The sequence below is a fragment of the Lepidochelys kempii genome, chromosome 10 (genome assembly GCF_965140265.1).
Source record: "Lepidochelys kempii isolate rLepKem1 chromosome 10, rLepKem1.hap2, whole genome shotgun sequence".
Lineage (NCBI taxonomy): Eukaryota > Metazoa > Chordata > Testudines > Cheloniidae > Lepidochelys > Lepidochelys kempii.
Genome location: NC_133265.1, coordinates 57253810 through 57277423, shown reverse-complemented (window position 1 = coordinate 57277423; position 23614 = coordinate 57253810). Strand labels below are relative to the sequence as shown.

The 23614-nt window shown below is 41.1% G+C and overlaps 1 protein-coding gene across 3 annotated transcripts in view; it reads right to left on the bottom strand.

The window, feature by feature from the left end:
- Positions 1–1088: 1088 nt before the first annotated feature.
- THSD4 (thrombospondin type 1 domain containing 4) overlaps positions 1089–23614 on the bottom strand; it is a 622386-nt gene continuing 599860 nt past the window's right edge. For all 3 annotated transcript variants that reach the window (XM_073303716.1, XM_073303717.1, XM_073303719.1), the window contains 3 exons: positions 22651–22830; positions 9652–9796; positions 1089–6575 (listed from right to left, as the gene is read on the bottom strand). In XM_073303716.1, the coding sequence (XP_073159817.1) occupies positions 6433–6575; positions 9652–9796; positions 22651–22830 (468 nt within the window). In that variant the 3' untranslated portion in view covers positions 1089–6432. The remainder of the gene's footprint in view (positions 6576–9651; positions 9797–22650; positions 22831–23614) is intronic.

Below are 23614 nucleotides of genomic sequence, written 5' to 3'. Positions count from 1 at the left end.
TAGGTTGGAGGGAACCCAGTTTAGGGGTGAAGAACAAAGGACTGGTCTAATATAGTTAGGGGTGCAGAAAGACCCCCCTGGCAGCCGCCATCTGAGGGGGGTAAGTTGCCAGCAGGCTTGGTTTTATGACAAGAAGGGCTCAGCCATCCTGGTTGAAAAACACTGGGAGAAGGACTTAGGATAAGCAGAACCTTATTAGACAAGCAGCAGCTCGTTAGGGAAATTTAGGCTCTAGAATGTGTGTTATAATTTTATTGTATATGTAACCCTCCTGTGTCCAATATTTCTATGTGATATTATTTGACTCTGTTCTTTGTTAAATTAACTCATACCTGCTTTCTCTCTGAACAAATCTATGTGTTGTGTTAAGTGCAGCTATGTTCTACTGGGTAATTGCTAAACCGGGGTATATTGTTCCTTTGGGACCAGAGGATCTGTGGCTGTCCAGTGGTTAGGCACTCTAGGGAGATGCTCGGAGGACTGGCAGGGGGGAGGGGAGGGCAGGAGGGAGTATGCCAATTGCTCACCTGCAGAGGGACAGCAGAGCCTGTATATTTACTTTGTCAGAAATATAAATAGTAAATGAAACAATAAATTCACACTATTGTGGCAACATTTCTATGTTCTGCACAATACTAGATAAGGCATGTTAATTCGATCCCTCCAGGGATCTATTCAGCTGTTGATACATGTGTTTTAACTCCTGTGTACAGGAGTTACATAGGGTTCACCAAACAGGAAATAAACCATGTCACAAAAGCTGATCTTTAATTACTTTATTTTTCACAATAATAAAAAATAAATTAGTCATAAACAAAAATAGTTAACTTTTTCCATCAAAGAGAAAATGTATACAATATGAAAAGGATGCTGTACAGTTCAGGTTCAGGTGCATTCCCAGGGATACATATTCCTGAACTAGTCACAAAGTACTTTAACTTACACTCCCCCTTTAAATCCACTCAAGGAACTGGCTAATCAGAAAATTACAAAATGGTAACTATCGATTTACAGTATGACATATATATATATATATATATATATATATATATATATATATATATATATATATATATATGCTATAAAATTCCATGAAAACTTGGGTTAGTATGATGAAAGACCTGGACAAAAATATAGATGGCATATGTAAATAAATACACATTAGGTCCGTTTAATAAAAATCTGCATATTCTAAATAATTGAACTATTTTGGTGCAGTGGCTTGTTCCATAGACATAGCTCAGAATACATATTTCCTATAAACATCTTGTATTTACAAATAACAAAAAATAAGTTATAATAAAGTATATCCTTCTGCCAAGATGGATGATGGGGTTAAGGTGAAATGTAAGTAATTTTACATATATAAAGTAGGTTTTTTGTATCATTCAAATCAAGGCTTCATGATCTGCCCAGTTAAGGCCCCCATCCTTAAAGACATAGGTGCTGGATCTAGAGGTGCTGGGGGTGCTTCTGCACTCCCTGGCTTGAAGTGGTTGCCATCATATACAGGGTTAACAGTGTGGTTCAATGGCTCTCAGCACCTCCACTATACAAATTGTTCCAGCACCCCTGCTTCATGATGCCCCTGATGACTTCAGGGAGGGTCAGCAAGGGCACGTAGGTCCACCATGATAGCTCAGTGGTTTGACCATTGGCCTGCTAAACCCAGGGCTGTCAGTTCAATCCTTGAGGGGGCCATTTAGGGATCTGGGGCAAAAATTGGGGATTGGTCCTGCTTTGAGCAGGGGGTTGGACTAGATGATCTCCTGAGGTCCCTTCCAACCCTGATATTCTATGATTCTATGAGCTCATTGCAAGGTCAGTTCTGAAGAGACCCACACAGTGCCCCATGACAAAGCAGGCTAATGAAAGCAGTGTTGGTAGAAAGTCACTGGGAAAGTGTTGAATTTTCAAAGGAAATAATCAAGCCCAAAAGATAATGGGAGTTTGCATTTCCCAATCCATTAAAATTCCAAGGAGCCTCCATTTAAAAAAATGTAACTAGCAGTAATATACTCCCTTGTGTTTCATTGAAAATTGACAAAGGGCCAAATTCAGACTAGTGTTAGTGGATGCATTTCTGATGAAGTTGCACCTGCTTTCACCAGGTCAGAATTTGAGCCAATAATGGTTTCTTATAATGCAAATTAGTTTGCCTATTTAAAAACACTAAAGATGAAAATGTTAAGTGTTAGTAAATTGCTTTGATTCAGCTCCCTAAATAGAAACAAACATAACCCCCACTAACCTATTCTGTAAGCCGTGATAGGAACAAAGGAAGTTGACTTTCAGCATTCATTGTTTGAATTTCCCAATTAACTGCCCAATAGACCGAGCACAAATGCTTTTATAGAGAGGAGCCAAAAGGCATTAAACACAGCTGTGCCATAAAAACCAAGTCCTGCAAGGATTTTTTTCTGCTTTTGAATCTATACATGATTGCTCTAATGGTTCTTTTAAAACAATAGATGCTGTATGTGAGAATACAGGCACAATACATACTTTCATAATTGTGCAGTTATAGGTACTCTGGGTTCATTGCACAGGAATTCATTCAGTAGTTATTTTAATAAAATGAACCACCAACGGTTCAGGAGCTGGTTGAACTAGCAGGAGAACAGCTCTACTAATAACTAGTCTTAGTTCTGACACAAACTGATAAAAGCTATCTTGTTCTCTCACGCTGCAAAACTTGTATTAATTCCCACAGCTGTGCCAGCTAGTCCTCTGTTCCAGGTAATAAAATGGTCTGATCACCTAGCACTGCTCTAAACATCAAACATGCTTGTTGAGTAAGCAGTATGGCAGTAGCTATTAGCACTCCAAACCTGCAAACACTCCTCAATGTCAGTAGTCCCACTGAAATCAGTTAAGTTGTGGCTATCTCATCCATATATATCTTGTCAATGAACTTCTGAGTTAACACATCTCTAAAATACAGCAAGTGTTTTCCTACTTAAAAGGACCCAATTTTGGATCTGTACCATCTGGCTATGGAAATGGGATCATATAAACATTGTAAAAACAACATTAATATTAGACCCTGCCTCTATGCAGCCTGATATATTATGCCCCAAAGACAGATTATTACATTAGGTGTAATTGTATGAGTGTGTTGAAACCACGGCTGGGTTGTGTGATGTTCATGCAAACCCATGCAAACCTTGCCCTCTTGCTTTTGCATCACCCCTCAAAATCTGACTCTGCCATGTAAGATCAGCAAAATGGGTTCTCTACAGATGTTTGAGAACCCAGATGTGGGGCTCCCTTTGTTGTGTGCTGGCTTGAGGTAATCACCTGTCAGCACTTTGCCTTATATTGACAATCCACATATTCTCCCAATAGTTACTCTGATCTTCTATTTTATCCCAGATCATGTAACCTGAAGATTTGAAATGTGAGAAGTAATGTTTTTTCTACTATATATAAACACACAATAAAGAAAAGGTGTTGTTCAAATTAATGAGCCTGATTCTGTACTTGCTTACACTGGTTTTATACCTGTGTAACTCCACTGAGTTCATTAGTGCCATTTCTGATTTACATCAATGTAAGTGAAAGAATCAGGAACTATACATGGTGTCAGGCTAAACTGGTGCACTGCTATATAAAAACAAACACTTGTAACAATAAAAATGCAGTAATTGTTTTAAATGAATAGTTTTAAAAGTGCACTTCATGTGACAACAAAATATTACCATAGATAATATTAGTCCTTCTGCATCGGTGTGTGTAGGAAAGGAGAGTTGATTAGTTTATATTCTAGAAACATCTATCATAATTATAGTGAAACTTGCCAGTGACAATAAGAGATTAAATCTGGCCACAATCAGGCTGACTCCTTACTGCATGGTGTTTAATTAGGTGAGACTAATACTTTTTTAATGGTATATATGAAAACTCTCCTTACACCAGATAGCTCAGTTTATATAACTATCAATATAAGTCACCACATTCAACTAACAAAGCAATGAATCTGAGGAGTAATACAGAGTATATATACATAGATACATACCCTTTTATACTCGGCTCCTATGAACTTTGTCATCTTCAATGGTAAATTAATGGAGCCCACAAAAAGATAAATCCTTCTAAGCCATCCCAACTCCCACGTGTTCGAGAGCAACACATTTTATAACTTGCTTATAAATCGTGTAAGGCACCACGTTCACATACCTATTTACCAACTCACTGTTCAGCTTATCCAAAGGTAGATGCAAACTGTTTATGGGTCATATATTTTTGTTGTTTGAACTATAATTTCTTTCTTCATCTGGGATGTAAATAATCTTTTTATGCTACAGATACTTCCCTAAAGCAGATGAAATACACTTCTCTTAAGGCAAAAGTGAAACAACATTAGATACAGTGTGTCAGGATTTGCTACAATGTGACATTCATATGAAAATTTATATTTACTACCACTGGAAATTTGACATTTGTTTTATGTTGCATTTTCTCCCCATAATTCTTTGGTCAAGAATCTACTGTATACAGTATAATCTCAGATCTTCAAGAGCTATCTAAATTCCTTGATGGATGACTTTTCATGAGATAAAGGCATAGAACTGAGAAGGGATCATTAACTCAAAAAAAAGTTATATAATTAGTCTTTCAATTTCACATAGGTCTCCCATTGTTTAATTAAATTAATTAGAGGGTAATCAAAGTCCTAACGACATTTAATGGTTTCTAATCACAAAGAATCATTATTGTGACATCAAATTTTAGAGACAAAGGAGAACTCCCACTGATTACAATAGGGACTCCCGATCGAACATTGATGGTACAACAGGCTCAAAGACAATCAACATAGGACTAGCATAAAGCTCAACAGGAAATATGTATCAGGTATAAATAGGATTATTTTGGCACCGTTTTTGAATTCAGACAGTGGACACCTTAAAAATGGACTCAAGATTAAGGACATCACTAGGGTTTAGAGCACATTGCAATGAGTAATTCAATAAGCAAGTTATTTTACTTACACAGAAATATCTAAAAAGACTCAATAAAAGTGGATGAACTGTGAAATGTTCAGGTAGTTTAATACTTTTAATCTGCACTGAATGCCTTTATCTGTACTGAATGCCTCATTCTGTTTAGCTCTAGCAAATCCCAGGACTGAATACAGTAAGTGTAGAAAATGAAGATCATCTAACCCAGGTGCAAATCTGTAACCATTCTTGACTGGAACAGGAAGACATGGTGTAAATAGATACTATTCTTTTAGAGTAAGTTTACTGAGGAACAACACAGGATGAAAACAAGACAAATTACACTGTAATAATCCTTCAACAGCTAGGAGTCAGGATTTCCTTAATACAGACTTCCAAACTACTGCACAAGCAGTTAGTATATATATATATATAAAAAAACGCACCACAGACTGCTGATGCCAAAGGGTTATGAAAACATGTTAGAGACAGAGGGCCAGATCCTTTGGTGGCAGCTTCAGAAACTGATGGCAATCCTAACTGAATCTTATACACATTCGGATTGATCCTGTTACTTGTTGAACAATTCTACAATGAAAAATTATTATGCAGCGAGATTGCTACATCATGGTGGAAGATTTTCTGTTGGTGTAAACTGACAATTTAGATCAGTGGAGGAACGTCACCCATGAATTTGAGCTTCAGCTGTTAGCTTCACATGTTAAAGAGAAGACTTAAGGTCACTGTGGGCACTGTGGTGGGTAATAGATTGCTTTCAACATCCATAAAGACTTACCGGCTATAACTTTGGTGCACTAGTTTATGAATTAGATACAAGGCACTTATAGGCAGTCAAAGTGTGTGTGTACATTTGCTGCTTTGTTGAAGGCAGGAAGTTAGTGAAAGTACAGTAGAGAGAGATTAATCATGACACTAATTTAGTATGAAGGGTTGAGGTAATTAAACAATGTATTAGGGTGCTGGGAAATTGAGCTTAAATGGGTCCTAAGGGTGCTGGGTTTTTTTTATGACATAACACTTCTCATGTATGTGTTCTACTGATACCATCTACTAATTTAAGACCAAAGCACCAAAGAAGGGTTGGTTCTCAGCAAAGAATGATGCTGCTGAATCTGTACTGGTCAAACATCTCCAGTAAATGCATCTGACTGATTTTCCTTTCATTCAGTTCATAACAAGAAGGGTGGTATTTTCCTTAAATAACAATTATTTGATGAACAGATGTATACAATAGTATCAGTAAAAAATAATGCTTTAAAAATCACGGTTTTACAATGAACATTTTAAAAAGCCAAAAAGCTCCTATTATATGCTGCATGTTATGTGTGAGACATAACCATAATCTTGATGTGCTCAGCAATATGGCAACCATCTCTTTAAGAAGGTAGAACCTGTTGTAGTCCAAACAGTAACACTGTTTATGTTCCCATATCGAAGTTAAACATGGATGTTACGGGTGATGGAGTAGTTGTTATCTGCGTCCTAGAAACCGTGATTGTCTACTGGCCACCCTTGTGCAGGACGCACAACAAGCTATCTTGTAATAGGTATAGACACAGAGCCGGGCCTGCACCACCACATTGCAGTTGTAGTATTTGTCTTTGCAATTTTCATCTGGGGAGAAAAAAAAAGCACAGACCTTTATGATTCAGAAAGATTATGTTATCAGAGCAGATTATGGTAGAGCACAAATTTATTTTTAAAGATTCACTATCCGGTGAAAAAAGCATATATTTTAAAATAGCCTACCGATGTAAGTAAGTTAAATTATTAAAACTACAATAACTTTTTTTACTTGAATAAAATTAGAAAAAAGTGCACATTTTAAAAAAATCTCCTTTACTTTTAACAGGTTGAGGGGAGATATGATTGCTGTCTATAAATATATCAGAAGGATAAATACTGGAGAGGGAGAGGAATTATTTAAGCTCAGTACCAATGTGGACACAAGAACTAATGGATATAAACTGGCCACCAGGAAGTTTAGACTTGAGAAATTAGATGAAGGTTTCTAACCGTCAGAGGAATGAAGTTTTGGAATAGCATTCCAAGGGAAGCAGTGGGGGCAAAAGACCTATCTGGCTTTAAGATTAAACTCGATAAGTTTATGGAGGAGATGGTATGATGGGATAACATGGTTTTGGTAATTAAATATTCATAGTAAATAGGCCCAATGGCCTGTGATGGGATATTAGATGGGGTGGGATCTGAGTTACCCAGGAAAGAATTTTCTGTAGTATCTGGCTGGTGAATCTTGCCCATATGCTCATGGTTTGGCGGATCGCCATATTTGGGGTTGGGAAGGAATTTTGGAAGAGGATTGGAAGAGGCTCTGGAGGTTTTTCGCCTTCCTCTGTAGCATGGGGCATGGGTCACTTGCTGGCAGATTCTCTGCTCCTTGAAGTCTTTAAACCACGATTTGAGGACTTCAATAGCTCAGACATAGGTGAGAGGTTTTTCGCAGGAGTGGGTGGGTGAAATTCTGTGGCCTGCATTGTGCAGGAGGTCAGACTAGATGATCATAGTGGTCCCTTCTGACCTTAGTATCTATGAATCTATAAACAGTTTGTGTTTGCTTTTTACACTTAATTTGGCTTGAATAATGAAAATAGACTAGGCAGTAGCACTTGTTTGTATAGTCAGGTTTGTGTCATTTTCACTTTCAGATTCTCAGGTAATAAATACCATGCTGCAGTGTTTGGGTGGCTAATGCTTCAGGGGAATATTAACAGTACTGCCAATCCCCAAGCACTGAAAAGTCATGAATCAGGCCCCCCACAATCACAAGATTGGCTTATAAAGATTGAGATTTTGAAAAATAATAAATGTTGGGTTCTTTATATTTGCCTTCTGGGTTCTGAGCCACTAGGGTGCACTCCATTCACATTTAAAAACCATGAGGGCTAGAAACTTGCTTTTTTGATGAAAACTGAGATTCTCACATAATCACATAACTCAAGGAGCAGGGATTTTAAGAAAAAGACCAAATAACACAAGGCACACAATAAAATCATGAGACTTGTCAGTATTAATTTGTTTTAAACAAAAGTGTTTCCATGTGGAGGAAGAACAACAACAACATTTCTATCAGTCTTACGCTACATAAACAGCTAATTTTTACAAAATCTATATTTGTGAACAAATTTGACCTGAAAGTTGATGCAGAACAAAATGAGGTTCAATCTGCTTCTTAATACGTCTTTCTCCCCTTCTCTAGTAATTATAATTAGTAATAAAATTATTACATACAATTATGAAAAAATCCCTGACAATATCAAAGTAATGCAAAAATGTTACATTTTGGTTAATAAATTTTATGAAAGAAATTTGACTCTGCGTTGACATCTTAGGTTGACATTTTAAAATCAAGAAGAAAAGTGAAATCTAGGAATTATTTGGGGGAAGTTCTATCGCCCGTATTATAAAGAAGGTCAGACTAGATGCTCATAATGGTCTCTTCTGGCCTTGGAATCTATGAATGTATGCAACAGCACCAGGAAGTTCATACTGAAGAAATTTTTTTTTGTATGGATAGTTTCTCATACAAGGTATTGGAAGACATAGAATATTGTACATGATTAGATTTTCTGGTTTTAGGGCTAAATCAGTAAGAACCCACCAAATCAAACATTCAAAATACGAGGTGCCATAAAATACACACCAAAATTAACCCAAATGTGCCATTTTAGCAGATCAAAAAATCTCTCATGCTCTCTGGGACTTTAAAGGGAAGTCAATTTCTGACAGAGTTCAAGGAAAACATTTTAATCAGGAGACTCAAAGAGCTTGGCTTGTTTAGCCTAAGCAAAAGACAGCTGAGGGGAGGTATGATTGCTCTCTCTAAATACATCAGAGGGATAGATATTGGGAGGGAGTGGAGTTATTTAAGTTAAGCACCGATGTTGACACAAGAACAAATGGATATAAACTGGCCATCAAAAAGGTTTAGGCTTGAAATTAGACAAAAGTTTCAGAGGAGTGACGTTCTGGAACAGCCTTCCAAGGGGAGCAGTGGGGGCAAAAAAACTAACTGGCTTCCAAACTGAGCTTGATAAGTTTAGGAAGGGGATGTTATGACGAGACTGCCTACAATGGCATGTAGCTGATCTGTGACTGCTAGCAGCAAATATCTCCAATGGCTGGTGATGGGACACTAGATGGAGACGGCTCTGAGTTACTACAGAGAATTCTTTCCCAGCCGTCTGTCTGGTGGGTCTTGCCACATGCTCAGGGTCTAATTGATCACAGAATTTTCCCCATGGTCAGATTGGCAAAGACCCGAGGGGTTTTTCACCTTTCTCTGCACCATGGGGCATGGGTCACTTGCTTGTTTGAACTAGAGTAAATGTCAGATTCTCTGTAACTTGAAGTCTTTAAATCATGATTTGAGGGCTTCAGTAACTCAGCCAGAGGTTATGGATCTATTACAGGAGTGAGTGGGTGAGGTTCTATGGTTTGCAATGTGACTAGGTCAGACTAGATGATCATGATGGTCCTTTCTGGCCTTAATGTCTATGAGAACCTACTGTACCTTTTTAAAAAGAGAGCCTTGTTTTGTTTAAAAATGAACTCCTAAAATCAGAACAGAAAATAAAAGCTGAACCCAAAGAGCCTATACAGGATTGTTAAATATTTTCTCTACTAGATGGAGTTCCACAATCAAAACAGTCGAGTTTTCTTGTCTCCTTACCTATTTCTGGTATACAATCCTGAGTGTTACAAGATTCTTTTTCTTCTGGTTTAAGCTGTGGATCACATTGGTTACTGGGTGTCAGATCATCTGACAGACATCGCACTTCTCGAACCCGGAATCCTCCTTCACAGGATTTGGAACACTGAAATCAAATGAGTTAAAATTCAGGAAGGTGATAATTTGTACTAGGAAACCCTCACAGAGAAAGGGGGCGTATACCCTTATCCAAAGCCTCCTTCTTTCCATTGACTTCAATAGGATTGGGAGCCTTAAAATGCTGACTAGAAAGTTATGGGAGTCATTTCCTGTTAGGGCTCAAGAAAAATCCCCTGTCCTCATGATCCCCAGGACAAATGAGCAAGACAAGGCTCTCTCTAAGAGAAATCACTTCAATTGAAATACTCTCATAGTACCCCCTTCTGGGGTACATTTTATCAACCATCCTGTTAGCTGGATGACAGGAAGCCAGAAAGATTGTTATAGATGTGAGAGGAATTCGAGGAACAATTTGTAGTGTGTGTGTGGTGGGGGGGGGCGGGGGGGGAGAAAGGTTCCAACACGATGGAGTGAAAAACAACAACCCCAGCTGCAGCTCTTTCTTAACAGTCAGTGTGATAACAATGGGAATGCTATTTTCCTGTCTGATGAGCAAGGGTCATTGCTTCTGCTCAGGGATTGGCCTGTACACCACACCAAATCAACCTCAAAGAGACTATTGAACAGACAGTGGGTGTCACGCTGTCTGGAGTGGTTCACGACTGTGAGTGCCTACCTCAGGGCAGATTGTCAGACAACAGGGAAGACACCCCAAACTGATGGTGTTTTATATTTAGATTTCACCACGCCAGGGACAAATGTGAACTCCTGGATCACTATACCAGTCTTACCATGGAGTCACAGACAGACCCCTTAGACTCTCTAGTCTATCTTGCCACCCAGACAACTGGACTTTCTGATAAAAGGTCACTTAAACCAAAAATCACATCACATCAGGTTGCTCCCAGTCCCAAGACACCAGTCACTTACCCCAGATCAAATGGTACTCTAGATCCTACACTAAAGACAACACTGGTAGCCAATTCTATAGTCAACTAGCTAAAGGTTTATTAGCTAAGAAAAGGAAGCAAGAATTACTGAGAGGTAAAGTAGGTAAAATATATGTACAGGTGAGTCACAGTTTGTAATTCCAAATGGTGGCAGTGATGCAATAAACTTTTCAGGGTTCCCAGATCAGGGCCATCCCTAGCCATTTAGGTGCCCTACGCAACCCCCCGTGGTGGGGGGGGAGGGCGTGTGGGGCCCTAGGCCTCCCCACCTAGGGTCTGGGAGGCAGGAGCTGTGGGGGGGCACTTTTGGGGGCCCCACAGGCCCAGAGTGGCCCAGGGGATTAGCGGGGTGCTGGGAGCAGCCCGCTCCGCTTCCCTCGCCCTGGCCCCAGCCGTGTCGCTTGGGGAAGGGGGCTTGGGGGAAGAGATCCCACCTCCACACTCACTGGCAGTGGAGAGAAGCGGAGCAGCCTGGCTCCAGCCAGCTCTACTCCACCAGCTCCCAGCCACGACGCTCCGCTCCCCACCGCCGGTGAGTGCAGGAAGGTTGGGGAAAGGACGCCCCCGCACTCGCTGGCGGCTGGAAGCTGAGTGATGTGGCCCAGCCCACTCCGCTTCCCTTGCCCCAGGCCCAGACATGTTGCTCAGGGGGGTGGGGTTAGGGAAAAGTCCGTCCCCCCCAGACTCACCGGTGGCGGGAAGCAGAGCAGCCCAGCGCCAGCCAGCTCTACTCCACCAACTCCCAGCTGCGGGGCTCTGCTTCCTGCCGCCGGTGAGTCCGGGGGGTGAGAGAACCTATCCCTAACCCCCCTGACCAGCGACATGCCGCCGGTGAATGTAGGGGACAGCCTTTCCCTAACCTCCCCACACTCACCAGCAGCGGGAAGTGGTGTGCCGCGGCTGGGAGCTGGCGGAGTGGAGCGGACTGGGGCCGGGTTGCTCCACTTCCCGCCTCTGCTGGTGAGTGCGGGGTCGCTGGGAAAGAGGTGGAATGGGGGGCGGGCCGGGGGCGGAGCAGGGGGGGGAGGGTAAGAAGTGGGGTGGAGGGAGTTGTCCGGGGCTCCACACCCACCTAGGGACGGCCCTGCCCCTTGCAGTGGGCGCAGCCCGTGCGGGGGCCGGCCAGGGGATAGGGCTGGTCGCAGGGCTGGTGCTGCTGCCTATACAGCATGCAGTTGCCTAGGGCACCATGAAATTTGGGGCAATTTGGTGCCCCAATTTTCAAGGTACCCTGTGCAGCTGCATATGCTGCGTATGCCTAAGGATGGCCCTGTCCCAGATTGTCCCTGGGGAATCTCCGCTTTGCATCTGGTACACTTCCCTGTAGGAGTCCAAATAGTCCAGAGATGAAGGATCTTTCCCTGAATCCATACTTATAGCTTCTTCTCATAGAAAATAAGCTGACAGGGTCACTACCCATGTGGGCTTTTCCTTTGATGACAGAGAGAGAGGTACACATTTTGGGTCTTTGACCTCCGATCATCACAATGACCACTTGCTTCAAAATGAGCACTTTTCTGTTAAAGTTCTTCATATGCATTCCACAAGGTTTCTTTCTCCCTTTGATGGGTTATTTAGTTACAGGTGTTTACACAATGTAATGTTTGTTATTACACTATAACAGGATACAGATAAGTGAAAACAATGCAAGCAACATCCCATTAGTTTTCATGAAGTTTAAACACCAATATACTCTTATACATTTAACAATCACTTTGACCTATGCTAATACACAAGTGAATTGGCCTGGGCCTTCAGCATGAGCTGGCACCTGGTCTGCCAGCATCACAGTAAGGAAAAGAGGGAAGGTGGGGGGAGAACTGTGATTCCTTAATCCCCAAACGCACTATACTTTCTCGTGGCACCTGTAACCAACTCCAATGCCCTTTGATCAAAACACACAGGATTGTTTTAAAGTAAATGCAGCCTGCGTGAAATATATATGGAATTGATAGCCCAGGAGTCTTTAATTCACCCTCTAGCTACAGAAAATGTTCTGAAAAAACAAAATCTCATTTTCTCTAGAGGAGAAAAATATTTATGGATACCATAAACATGCTGCAATGTGAAATTCATGTGCATTCTGCTCAACTGAACTAAACAGCTTTTGCACAGAACAAACATGGGTGATTGTGGAAATGAAAACTGAAGGGAGGGAAGACGGGACGGACAAGGGCAGCTGAGTCTTGACTACTGCTACAACTCAGTGTCAAATGTAGCAAGTTGGAGTATCAGTGAAAGTCGCAGACCTATTTGCCATGTCTCTATCACTCCCTTGGGCTGACCTTACATACCCTACACACCCCCACGTACAACGCTGGAGGACTGCAGGAGGCAAAGAGTTCTCCTCTGTGTCCTCTCCACTTCTTGGACCATCCTACTCAGCGTAATCACTGAAGTGCTGCTTCATTTTGGGAGCCAGGAGGACTTCACCGAAAGGGCCAAGTTCAGCCTGAGTCTAAAGAGAGTGCCATTCCATTGACTGCAGCGGAGCTGCACCAGGGCAGACTTGAGCTGAATTTGGCCCTAAGAGAAGCTATAACATCTGGATCACAGATTTGCAGGGTGGCTTATTACTGTCTCAGCACTTACTCCTATACTTGCACATACCATTGGCAATTGCTGAGAGTTCTGCTCTGGTTCCTGGCACGTCTACTAAAATCAGACACAGAAACAGCACCTTCAAGTATTCTTGAAAACCCCCAAAGAGGATTAAGTGTTTTAAACAAAACAGCCAGTATCTTCACAAAGGTCTTTAAAAACTCCAGTCTTTGATAGTAGAGATTCACTTTGGCCAAAATTGGCTGTCAGCAACACCAACAGAAATCTGAAGAAATTCCACTGACATAAAACAACAACAGGAATAATACCTGACTCTCAGATAGTGCTTTTCATCAGAACATCTCAAAGCACCTCACAATTGCTAATTTGTTTAACCTCAGCCCTATGAGGTAGAGAAATATCATTGGCACCATTTTACACATGGGAAACTGAGGCACAGAGAGGTTAAGAAGCTTGACCAAAGTCACACAGGAATTTTGTGGCAGAGCACAGACTTGAACCTGGGTCTCACTTTAGACTGACTTCTGTTGAGTTACTCTGGATTTATGTTGATTTTATTGAGAGCCAAACATGAATTTTGGTTTTTAGAGAAGCACCCAAGAAACAGTTACAGGGAGAAATCTGGATTCTGGTCAGCTACTTTGTTTTATTTTGTTTTCCCCTCTGAAAAAGAGTGGCTAAAGTGTTCCCCCTTCTTTTCTGCTTTCCTTTAATGCCCTAAGCATGGCCAGATAAATGGGTAATGCAAGCAAGAGGACAAACAAAAAGCAATTTCTATGCTTAATGTCATGTGGGAAAAAAATGTCAGGAGGGATTTAGAATCATATTACTTTCAAAGGCACTTGCCTAAAGGTTTGCAGAAGGAAAATCAAAATGAGGGATCTGTGGGCTCTCCACACAAACGACTGTCATTTTGGATTTGATTTAAGGCCATGGAGAGGAGTGAACTACAGCATTTGATAAGATGGCATCTAAGTGCTCATCAAACATATCACATGTCCTTCTGAGGAAATACTGGAGTTTGGGTTTTCATTTTTGTGACAAATGTTCATTTTTCATCATAATTCTAATAAGCTACTTTGTCAAAGATGAGCAACGTTGGGAAGATATATGAAACCAAAGTCACTTGTGGCACTGGTGCACAGCAGCAGGCCCACTTCCTTGGAAATTGTTGATACATGGCACTCTCTACACAGTAAGCTCTACTCTCAGTGATGTTCCAAGTACTGTAGACTGTTTTATGGTAAATATCAGATGGCTTTGGGAACTGGAGCACATCCATCATTCTTTAGTGTCCCTTAATTTTAAATGAAGTCATAATGCTGGAAAGAGGCACTTCTTAATGCTCTGGGTAATATCATTAAGGGGTGAAACCACTTAGTAACAGAAAAAATACATAATTTGCAATAATTATACTCAGCTATAGAGGGCCAAATTCATACCTCGTGTAAGCAGGCCCTGTATCTTTATATTCTGTCTCATCTATTTGCTGAAGGACTGAAAGGATAACTGGATTTATCAAGTTTGATTTTGATCATTTACACCCATTTCCCTGGAATGGATCTCCAATAAAAGCCCACTCAGGCTTCCTAGTCTTAACACAGATGCTAAAAGAAAAGGAGTACTTGTGGCACCTTAGAGACTAACAAATTTATTTGAGCATAAGTTTTTGTGAGCTACAGCTCACTTCATTGGATGCATCTGATGAACTGAGCTGTAGCTCATGAACACTTATGTTCAAATCAATTTGTTAGTCTCTAAGGTGCCACAAGTACACCTTTTCTTTTTGCGGATACAGACTAACACAGCTGCTACTCTGAAACAGATGCTAAGGACAGTTTATTGGTATTGCTCTTCACCCAGCAGTCAAATGAAACATGATTCATACAAAGACCTGGGGGATAATTCAAGATGCATGATTAATTAATAGAATATTATTAGGTCCAGTTGTAAGAACATTTCTATTTTTGCAGAACTAATTTTCCAAGTACAACATGTATCAGTTGTTTAATCTTCTCCAATGCTAAATACTTAATAGCCATTTTTCAATGCAGACTTAGTTGCAAGAAAAACATCTGTATCAAATTTTAGTATTACATTCATGCTGATTTCATGGATTATTCAGAAACATACTGCATACTAACAGGTTTCAGAGTAACAGCCGTGTTAGTCTGTATTCGCAAAAAGAAAAGGAGTACTTGTGGCACCTTAGAGACTAACCAATTTATTTGAGCATAAGCTTTCATGAGCTACAGCTCACTTCATCCGATGCATACTGTGGAAAGTACAGAAGATCTTTTTATACACACAAACCATGAAAAAATGGGTGTTTACCACTACAAAAGGTTTTCTTTGCCCCCACACCCCACTCTCCTGCTGGTAATAGCTTATCTAAACTGATCACTCTCCTTACAATGTGTATGATAATCAAGGTGGGCCATTTCCTGCACAAATCCAGGGTTTAACAAGAACGTCTGGGGGGGGGGGGTAGGAAAAAACAAGGGGAAATAGGTTACTTTGGATAATGACTTAGCTACTCCCAGTCTCTATTCGAGCCTAAGTTAATTGTATCCAATTTGCAAATGAATTCCAATTCAACAGTCTCTCACTGGAGTCTGGTTTTGAAGTTTTTCTGTTGTAATATCGCAACTTTCATGTCTGTAATCGCGTGACCAGAGAGATTGAAGTGTTCTCTGACTGGTTTATGAATGTTATAATTCTTGACATCTGATTTGTGTCCATTTATTCTTTTACGTAGAGACTGTCCAGTTTGCCCAATGTACATGGCAGAGGGGCATTGCTGGCACATGATGGCATATTTCACATTGGTAGATGTGCAGGTGAACGAGCCTCTGATAGTGTGGCTGATGTGATTAGGCCCTGTGATGGTGTCCCCTGAACAGATATGTGGGCACAGTTGGCAACGGGCTTTGTTGCAAGGATAGGTTCCTGGGTTAGTGGTTCTGTTGTGTGGTATGTGGTTGCTGGTGAGTATTTGCTTCAGGTTGGGGGGCTGTCTGTAAGCAAGGACTGGCCTGTCTCCCAAGATTTGTGAGAGTGTTGGGTCATCCTTCAGGATAGGTTGTAGATCATTAATAATGCGTTGGAGGGGTTTTAGTTGGGGGCTGAAGGTGATGGCTAGTGGCTTTCTGTTATTTTCTTTGTTAGGCCTGTCCTGTAGTAGGTGACTTCTGGGAACTCTTCTGGCTCTATCAATCTGTTTCTTCGCTTCTGCAGGTGGGTATTGTAGTTGTAAGAATGCTTGATAGAGATCTTGTCGGTGTTTGTCTCTGTCTGAGGGGTTGGAGCAAATGCGGTTGTATCGCAGAGCTTGGCTGTAGACAATGGATCGTGTAGTGTGGTCAGGGTGAAAGCTGGAGGCATGTAGGTAGGAATAGCGGTCAGTAGGTTTCCGGTATAGGGTGGTGTTTATGTGACCATCGCTTATTAGCACTGTAGTGTTCAGGAAGTGGATCTTTTGTGTGGACTGGACCAGGCTGAGGTTGATGGTGGGATGGAAATTGTTGAAATCATGGTGGAATTCCTCAAGGGCTTCTTTTCCATGGGTCCAGATGATGAAGATGTCATCAATATAGCGCAAGTAGAGTAGGGGCGTTAGGGGACGAGAGCTGAGGAAGCGTTGTTCTAAGTCAGCCATAAAAATGTTGGCATACTGTGGGGTTATGTGGGTACCCATAGCAGTGCCGCTGATTTGAAGGTATACGTTGTCCCCAGATGTGAAACAGTTATGGGTGAGGACAAAGTCACAAAGTTCAGCCACCAGGTTTGCTGTGACATTATCGGGGATACTGTTCCTGCCGGCTTGTAGTCCATCTTTGTGTGGAATGTTGGTGTAGAGGGCTTCTACATCCATAGTGGCCAGGATGGTGTTATCAGGAAGATCACTGATGGATTGTAGTTTCCTCAGGAAGTCAGTGGTGTCTCGAAGGTAGCTGGGAGTGCTGGTACTCCCTCCTCAGGGCCTACGCTACCAGCAATCCATCAGTGATCTTCCTGATAACACCATCCTCGCCACTATGGATGTAGAATAAATGGACACAAATCAGATGTCAAGAATTATAACATTCATAAACCAGTCGGAGAACACTTCAATCTCTCTGGTCACGCGATTACAGACATGAAAGTTGCGATATTACAACAGAAAAACTTCAAAACCAGACTCCAGCGAGAGACTGTTGAATTGGAATTCATTTGCAAATTGGATACAATTAACTTAGGCTTGAATAGAGACTGGGGGTGGCTAAGTCATTATGCAAGGTAACCTATTTCCTCTTGTTTTTTCCTATCTCCCCCCCCCCTCAGATGTTCTTGTTAAACCCTGGATTTGTGCTGGAAATGGCCCACCTTGATTATCATACATATTGTAAGGAGAGTGATTACTTTAGATAAGCTATTACCAACAGGAGAGTGGGTTTGTGGTAGGGTGGGGTGGGGAGAAAACCTGGATTTGTGCTGGAAATGGCCCAACTTGATTATCATACACATTGTAAGGAGAGTGATCAATCACTTTAGATAAGATATTACCAGCAGGAGAGTGGGATGTGGAGGCAAAGAAAACCTTTTGTAGTAGTAAACACCCATTTTTTCATGGTTTGTGTGTATAAAAAGATCTTCTGTACTTTCCACAGTATGCATCGGATGAAGTGAGCTCTAGCTCATGAAAGCTTATGCTCAAATAAATTGGTTAGTCTCTAAGGTGCCACAAGTACTGCATACTAAGAAAGGCAATAAAAAAAAGTACTTCCTCTTGAACCATAGTGAAATAACTAGTGGAAAGTCACTCTAGGTAACATCCCGAAACATTGCCATAGTGAAGGTTTCTCCCTTTTCTTTGTCCCATAAGGTATATTCAAATCCACACATATACAATGATAGTCAGGGATTACTGGTCTGTGTGTAAAAAATGTTTAGACTGAAAATGCCCCCCTCTCTCTTTTATTTGATGTGGTCAGTTAGGAATCTAATAAAACAAACAAGCGGACAAAAAAAACCCCTCCAGACACTTGGAACTATATAGAATTTGAGACCTCCCAACAACCTTATAAACAGTTAATTTCTATTTATTCTGATAAGCAGCATATTCTTCACTGATATTATTCCTGCAGATAGTATTATTTTTCCTAACATGGTGTAGTTTTTCTGAAACATTGGTTTCATGAATGTTTGTTCTCGTTATATTTTGTGGGCCAAATCTTCAACCTGGGTAAATCAATATAGCTTCTCTGAGGTCAATGTGTCTATGCCAAGTTATATCAGTTTAGGAGGCAGCCTTCTTTTGTGTTAGTTGCATTGAAAACTGGGATTGTATTCAAATTATATACAAAACTAGAAAATAAGTTGCAATATTTCCCAAATGCTTTTTGAGAGAGAGATGATGCTGGTGACATTATTTATTATTTGTACAGTGCCCCAAATTGTGACAGGCAGTTTGCAGAAAAAAAAGATAAAGACATAGTATGGAAGAAGTTCAAAACAAGAACCAGATCATGCCAACACTGACTAATGAATACAGTTACTACTAGTGGGGGAGTGGAAACGTTCACAGTTGTGAGCACTACACTTGTAGGTATTTTTTTTTTTTGCAGTACTGGACCCTACTACTGGAATTATTACATAAATGGATGGCTGAGAAAAACAACTGCAGAGATGAGGCAAGACAAAATTACAATGTGAAGATCACACGTTTGCTTAGCTATGGTATGTGCACATCTTGAAGGCTCCATTCAAGTTCTTTTTATGATAAAATAATTCCATAAATAATCTCCATTTATAAAAACTGGTAAATTAACTCCAGTGGGCTGCAGCATGGGTTTGTTATCAATTCCACTAGTAGCTGAGTGGTTTAGATCCTAATCTCCAAAAGCTTTTAAATCCTTTCCAAATCATTCTTGCCCTGGTGGTGCCCTTCTTTCCTGTATCATTCAGACCCAGCAGCAAATGTAAAACTACAATACTGCTTACAAGTCTCACTCAACTCAACAGTAATGACATGTTCGTCTCTCAGTGGGGAATTTCCCTGACATATCCTGAATATTCCAGAACATTTAGAGACCATTGCATTGCACATTATGCAGACAATATGGGAAAGCGGCACACACATTGCTCTGCAATTTTTCCTGGGAATCAAGAAATCGTATTAGGCAATCCTTGAGCTGGCTCTCTGAAATTTCTAGTCATTGTACAAGTGACGATGCAAATTCATTACATGATGAAAATAAGGGAAATTGCCCATACTAAGAGTCCAACTAGTACCTGCTGAGGTAAATAGAAAGATTTGCAAGATCATGCCGTAAGAAACCCAGCAATATCGGAAAAGTTTAATAGCCATAATTAGTAATGTTTATTTATCAAGCCTATTTATAAGTTTATAGTATACAACCTAAACAAATGAAGAACATTAAATGATATGGACCTGATCTTAAAAGATGGAGATTCCAAAATGATAGACATGAAAAAGGGTCTGAAAGCTTGTCTACACAGATAAATTAATCTGGATTAAGATACGGTGTGATTTAAAATGGAATAGCTATTTCTGATTAACTCCCTGTGCGGGCACTCTTATCCCAGAATAAGAATGCCTTAATCCAAATTAGTTTGGTCCACTTGGATAAAAATAATTCAGTTTAAAGTACTTTTATTCCAGAATAAAAGCATCCAGACAGGAAATTAATCAGGAATAGCTATTGCAGAGTAACTCCCTGGGTAGCCAAGCCCTGAATAGAAATCTCTACTCCCTTTTAATTTAAAATAGGATTTGCCGGTGTTCAGCTTCTTGCAGGGTTACACCATATATCATGAATAAATATTGCCCCAGGATCATTTTAAATTCACAGTCACAAAGGGATATTCTTTAGGGGGAAAAAACTAACAATAGTCAGCCTCAAAGACCCTTGATTGTACTAAACTACAGCTGAAAATTTATTTAATCAATTTTACTGCAATTGTTTTCTGTTGTAGAAACATCAGAAAAAAATGCCATCAAGGAGCAGCTAGAAGAATGGTAGTTTTATTATAAGCAGCTGCAGAAGAGAGCATTGTTGCATTATTGATTAAAATGGGCAGCTAAAACCACAATCACACACCACAAAACCACCACATTGTGACTGACGGCTGTGCTGCTGCAAAAGCTGTGGTGAGATCTCTAGCCTAGTGTCACAGAAAAATTACTGACATTAATTTAATATCTGTTAAATAAGTTCCTTTCTACCTCACTTTAAGATCAATAAGAGTTTAAAGTTAAGTTATTTCTGATTTCTGAATTTGGCCAGAAGTATTTTTCTAGCTATTTCTTAGGGATCAAATGCCAGTTCCACTGTGGAATGGACTGACCATTTCATAAAATTCCTCAGGCATTTTAATTCACAGATTTACCAGTCACACAAAGCTGGCTATGCTCAGCAGAGCCTTTTCCATTTTTCCAGTTTAATGACACAATGCTGAGAATATGGGCTCATTGTTCGTTTGGAAGGCAACATAAAGCCAGATTGCCGTCTCCCAGTTAAACAGGCAATCTGGGGTCTTTGTGCCCAAGTGCCCCGTCCTCTACGGCCCACACACTCTAGCCCTATCCCAACTTGGATTCTCACTCATAAGTACCCTCATACCTGGTGAGGACTCACCAATTCTTCTTCGGACAGGCTGAGCCTATGTACTTCCCAGACCACTGTTCCCTCTATTCCGGAAGGCTGGGATCTATCCCAGAGGAGGAAAGACTCAGCCTCCACTTTGCCAAACACAGGACTATGTCTGGAGTGTTACCTCTGCCTAGAGGTACGCCAGTAGAGTCAAGATCCAGGTGACAGCAACAAGGACCCCCCAAGCACAGAGTCCTCTTCTGGGATGGTATTGGTGGGACCCCTCAAAGCAGTGGATTTCAGAGTTAACAATTAAGGTGAATGAGACAGTCCAAGCTGAGTCTCCAGACTCAGGCAGAATCACTGTATTGCTTACACTTGAGTTTTCACAATCATGACAAATTTTTAAAATATAAAGTTGAAATTCTGAAGTATTCACATGAGTCTACGAGCATCGCCCTAAGCACTGAGCCTACAGTATGAAGGATAATTCTACTGACCTTGAAGTGAAACTTAATATTCTTTGTACATGAATTATATTGTAAATAAAACGTGCTTTGTGTCAGTGTTGCAAAGTAGCTGGAAATCTTCCATAGAGGGCAGCCGAAGAGTCCCCCAACAGAAAGGAATCTGGCTTGACACCATAGCATTTCAGATGTCTACATTCTCTTTTATCTGATTAACTAAATCCCACATTAGTTTACCCTCACTGCAGCTGAGGAGATTTGGGAGTGTGGAGGACGCTCTATACCATTTTTCTGCTCCCTTCATCATGGACAAGCTGGGGGCCATAAGCGGCATAAAGACTGCTCTAAATTATGTTGTCTGCAGTGGTCCCATAGGGTATGTCTTCACTACCCACCAGATTGGTGGGCGGGGATCGATTTAAAATTTAAAATCGATCCCCGAGCGCTCTCCCGTCGACTCCTGTACTCCACCGCGGCGACAGGCGCAGGCGGAGTCGACGGGGGAGTGGCAGCAGTCAAGACACCACAGTAAGTCAATCTAAGTACGTAGACTTCAGCTACGTTATTCACGTATCAGAGTAACAGCCGTGTTAGTCTGTATTCGCAAAAAGAAAAGGAGTACTTGTGGCACCTTAGAGACTAACCAATTTATTTGAGCATGAGCTTTCGTGAGCTCACTTGCTGTAGCTCACGAAAGCTCATGCTCAAATAAATTGGTTAGTCTCTAAGGTGCCACAAGTCCTCCTTTTCGTTATTCACGTAGCTGAAGTTGTGTAACTTAGATCGATCCCACCCCCTAGTGTAGACCAGGGCATAGGGACAAGGATCAGGTGAAGTAGTATAAGCTCCATTCTTCCTCAGCATGCCCCCTATATGGAGGGAGACGTGGGTGATGCAGAGGCAGCCGCACTACCTGGGGATTGCTTTCTGTTGGGGTTTCAGAGTAACAGCCGTGTTAGTCTGTATTCGCAAAAAGAAAAGGAGTACTTGTGGCACCTTAGAGACTAACCAGTTTATTTGAGCATAAGCTTTCGTGAGCTACAGCTTATGCTCAAATAAATTGGTCTCTAAGGTGTCACAAGTACTCCCTTTTTTTTTCTGTTGGGAGACTCCTTGGCTGTCCCTGTAGGGAAGATTTCCAGCTGCTTTGCCCCAGAGGCAGCAGAAAGCAGGTTTTATTTACAATATAATTCACGTGCAGAGAATATGAAGTCTCACTTCAAGGTCAGTATTATTCCCCGTGTGATGTTTTTCATATAAATACAAAGGAGATGGTCAGAGATGCACCATTCTGGCTTGAATATAGAAAAGAAAAAAAGGACTTACTGTGCTCCACTCTGTATTAAACCACTTAGCCCCACAGGGTTTGAGGTAGCAGGACTGCTGGCTGGGCGGTCTTTCCAAAAATGAACATTCATAAGTGTTCAACACATCAAAACTGCCTTCCGTTTTTCTAATACAAATGACTTCTCTCTGTTGGGTTCCGCTGCCACATTCAATTGAACACTGCATCAGGGAACAGAAAGAGCGGTGGAAGTCACATAACAGCATACCTCTGACATTCTAGTCACATACTCTTGCTACTCTCATAAATTAAATATGCATTTTAGAATAGCGTTCTGTGCCACCAGAGGGATAGTCACACTTTATAAGTATTAATGTTCTGAAAGAGGAAGCTTTAAAGCTTGGTTTGCCTATGCTCCAAGTCCCTGTATACAAATCTGGACTGCAACATTCTAAAGTCTTTTTGTACATCCTTGTTCCCTGCCTCCATTGAACGGAGGCAGATCTTTCTTCTCATCCCCAGCACTGCAGTCCTGATTATTCACTCTTTCCTATGCCCTGCCCACAGCCCAACTTTATTTTATGCTAGGAAACTGCAGGTGAAAAGTGGACTTGAAATACTGCTGCCCCGGGAAATATTATACATAACACTTAACCTTAATAGTGCCCCGAGGCCCTGATTCAGCAATGCACTTCAGCAAATGCTTATAATTAAGCTTCCGAGTAGTCCCATAGAAGTCAGTGGGATTACTCATATGCTTCAAGGTTAGCCTGTTTAAGTGCTTCACTGGCTCAAGGCTATACAGCTTTTTGTCACATTTTTGTTTAGGGGAGAGGGATAGCTCAGTGGTTTGAGCATTAGCCTGCTAAAAACCCAGGGTTGTGAGTTCAATCCTTGAGGGGACCATTTGGGATCTGGGGCAAAAATTGGGGATTGGTCCTGCTTTGAGTAGGATTAGATGACCTCCTGAGGTCTCTTCCAACCCTGGTATTCTGTGATTTTATG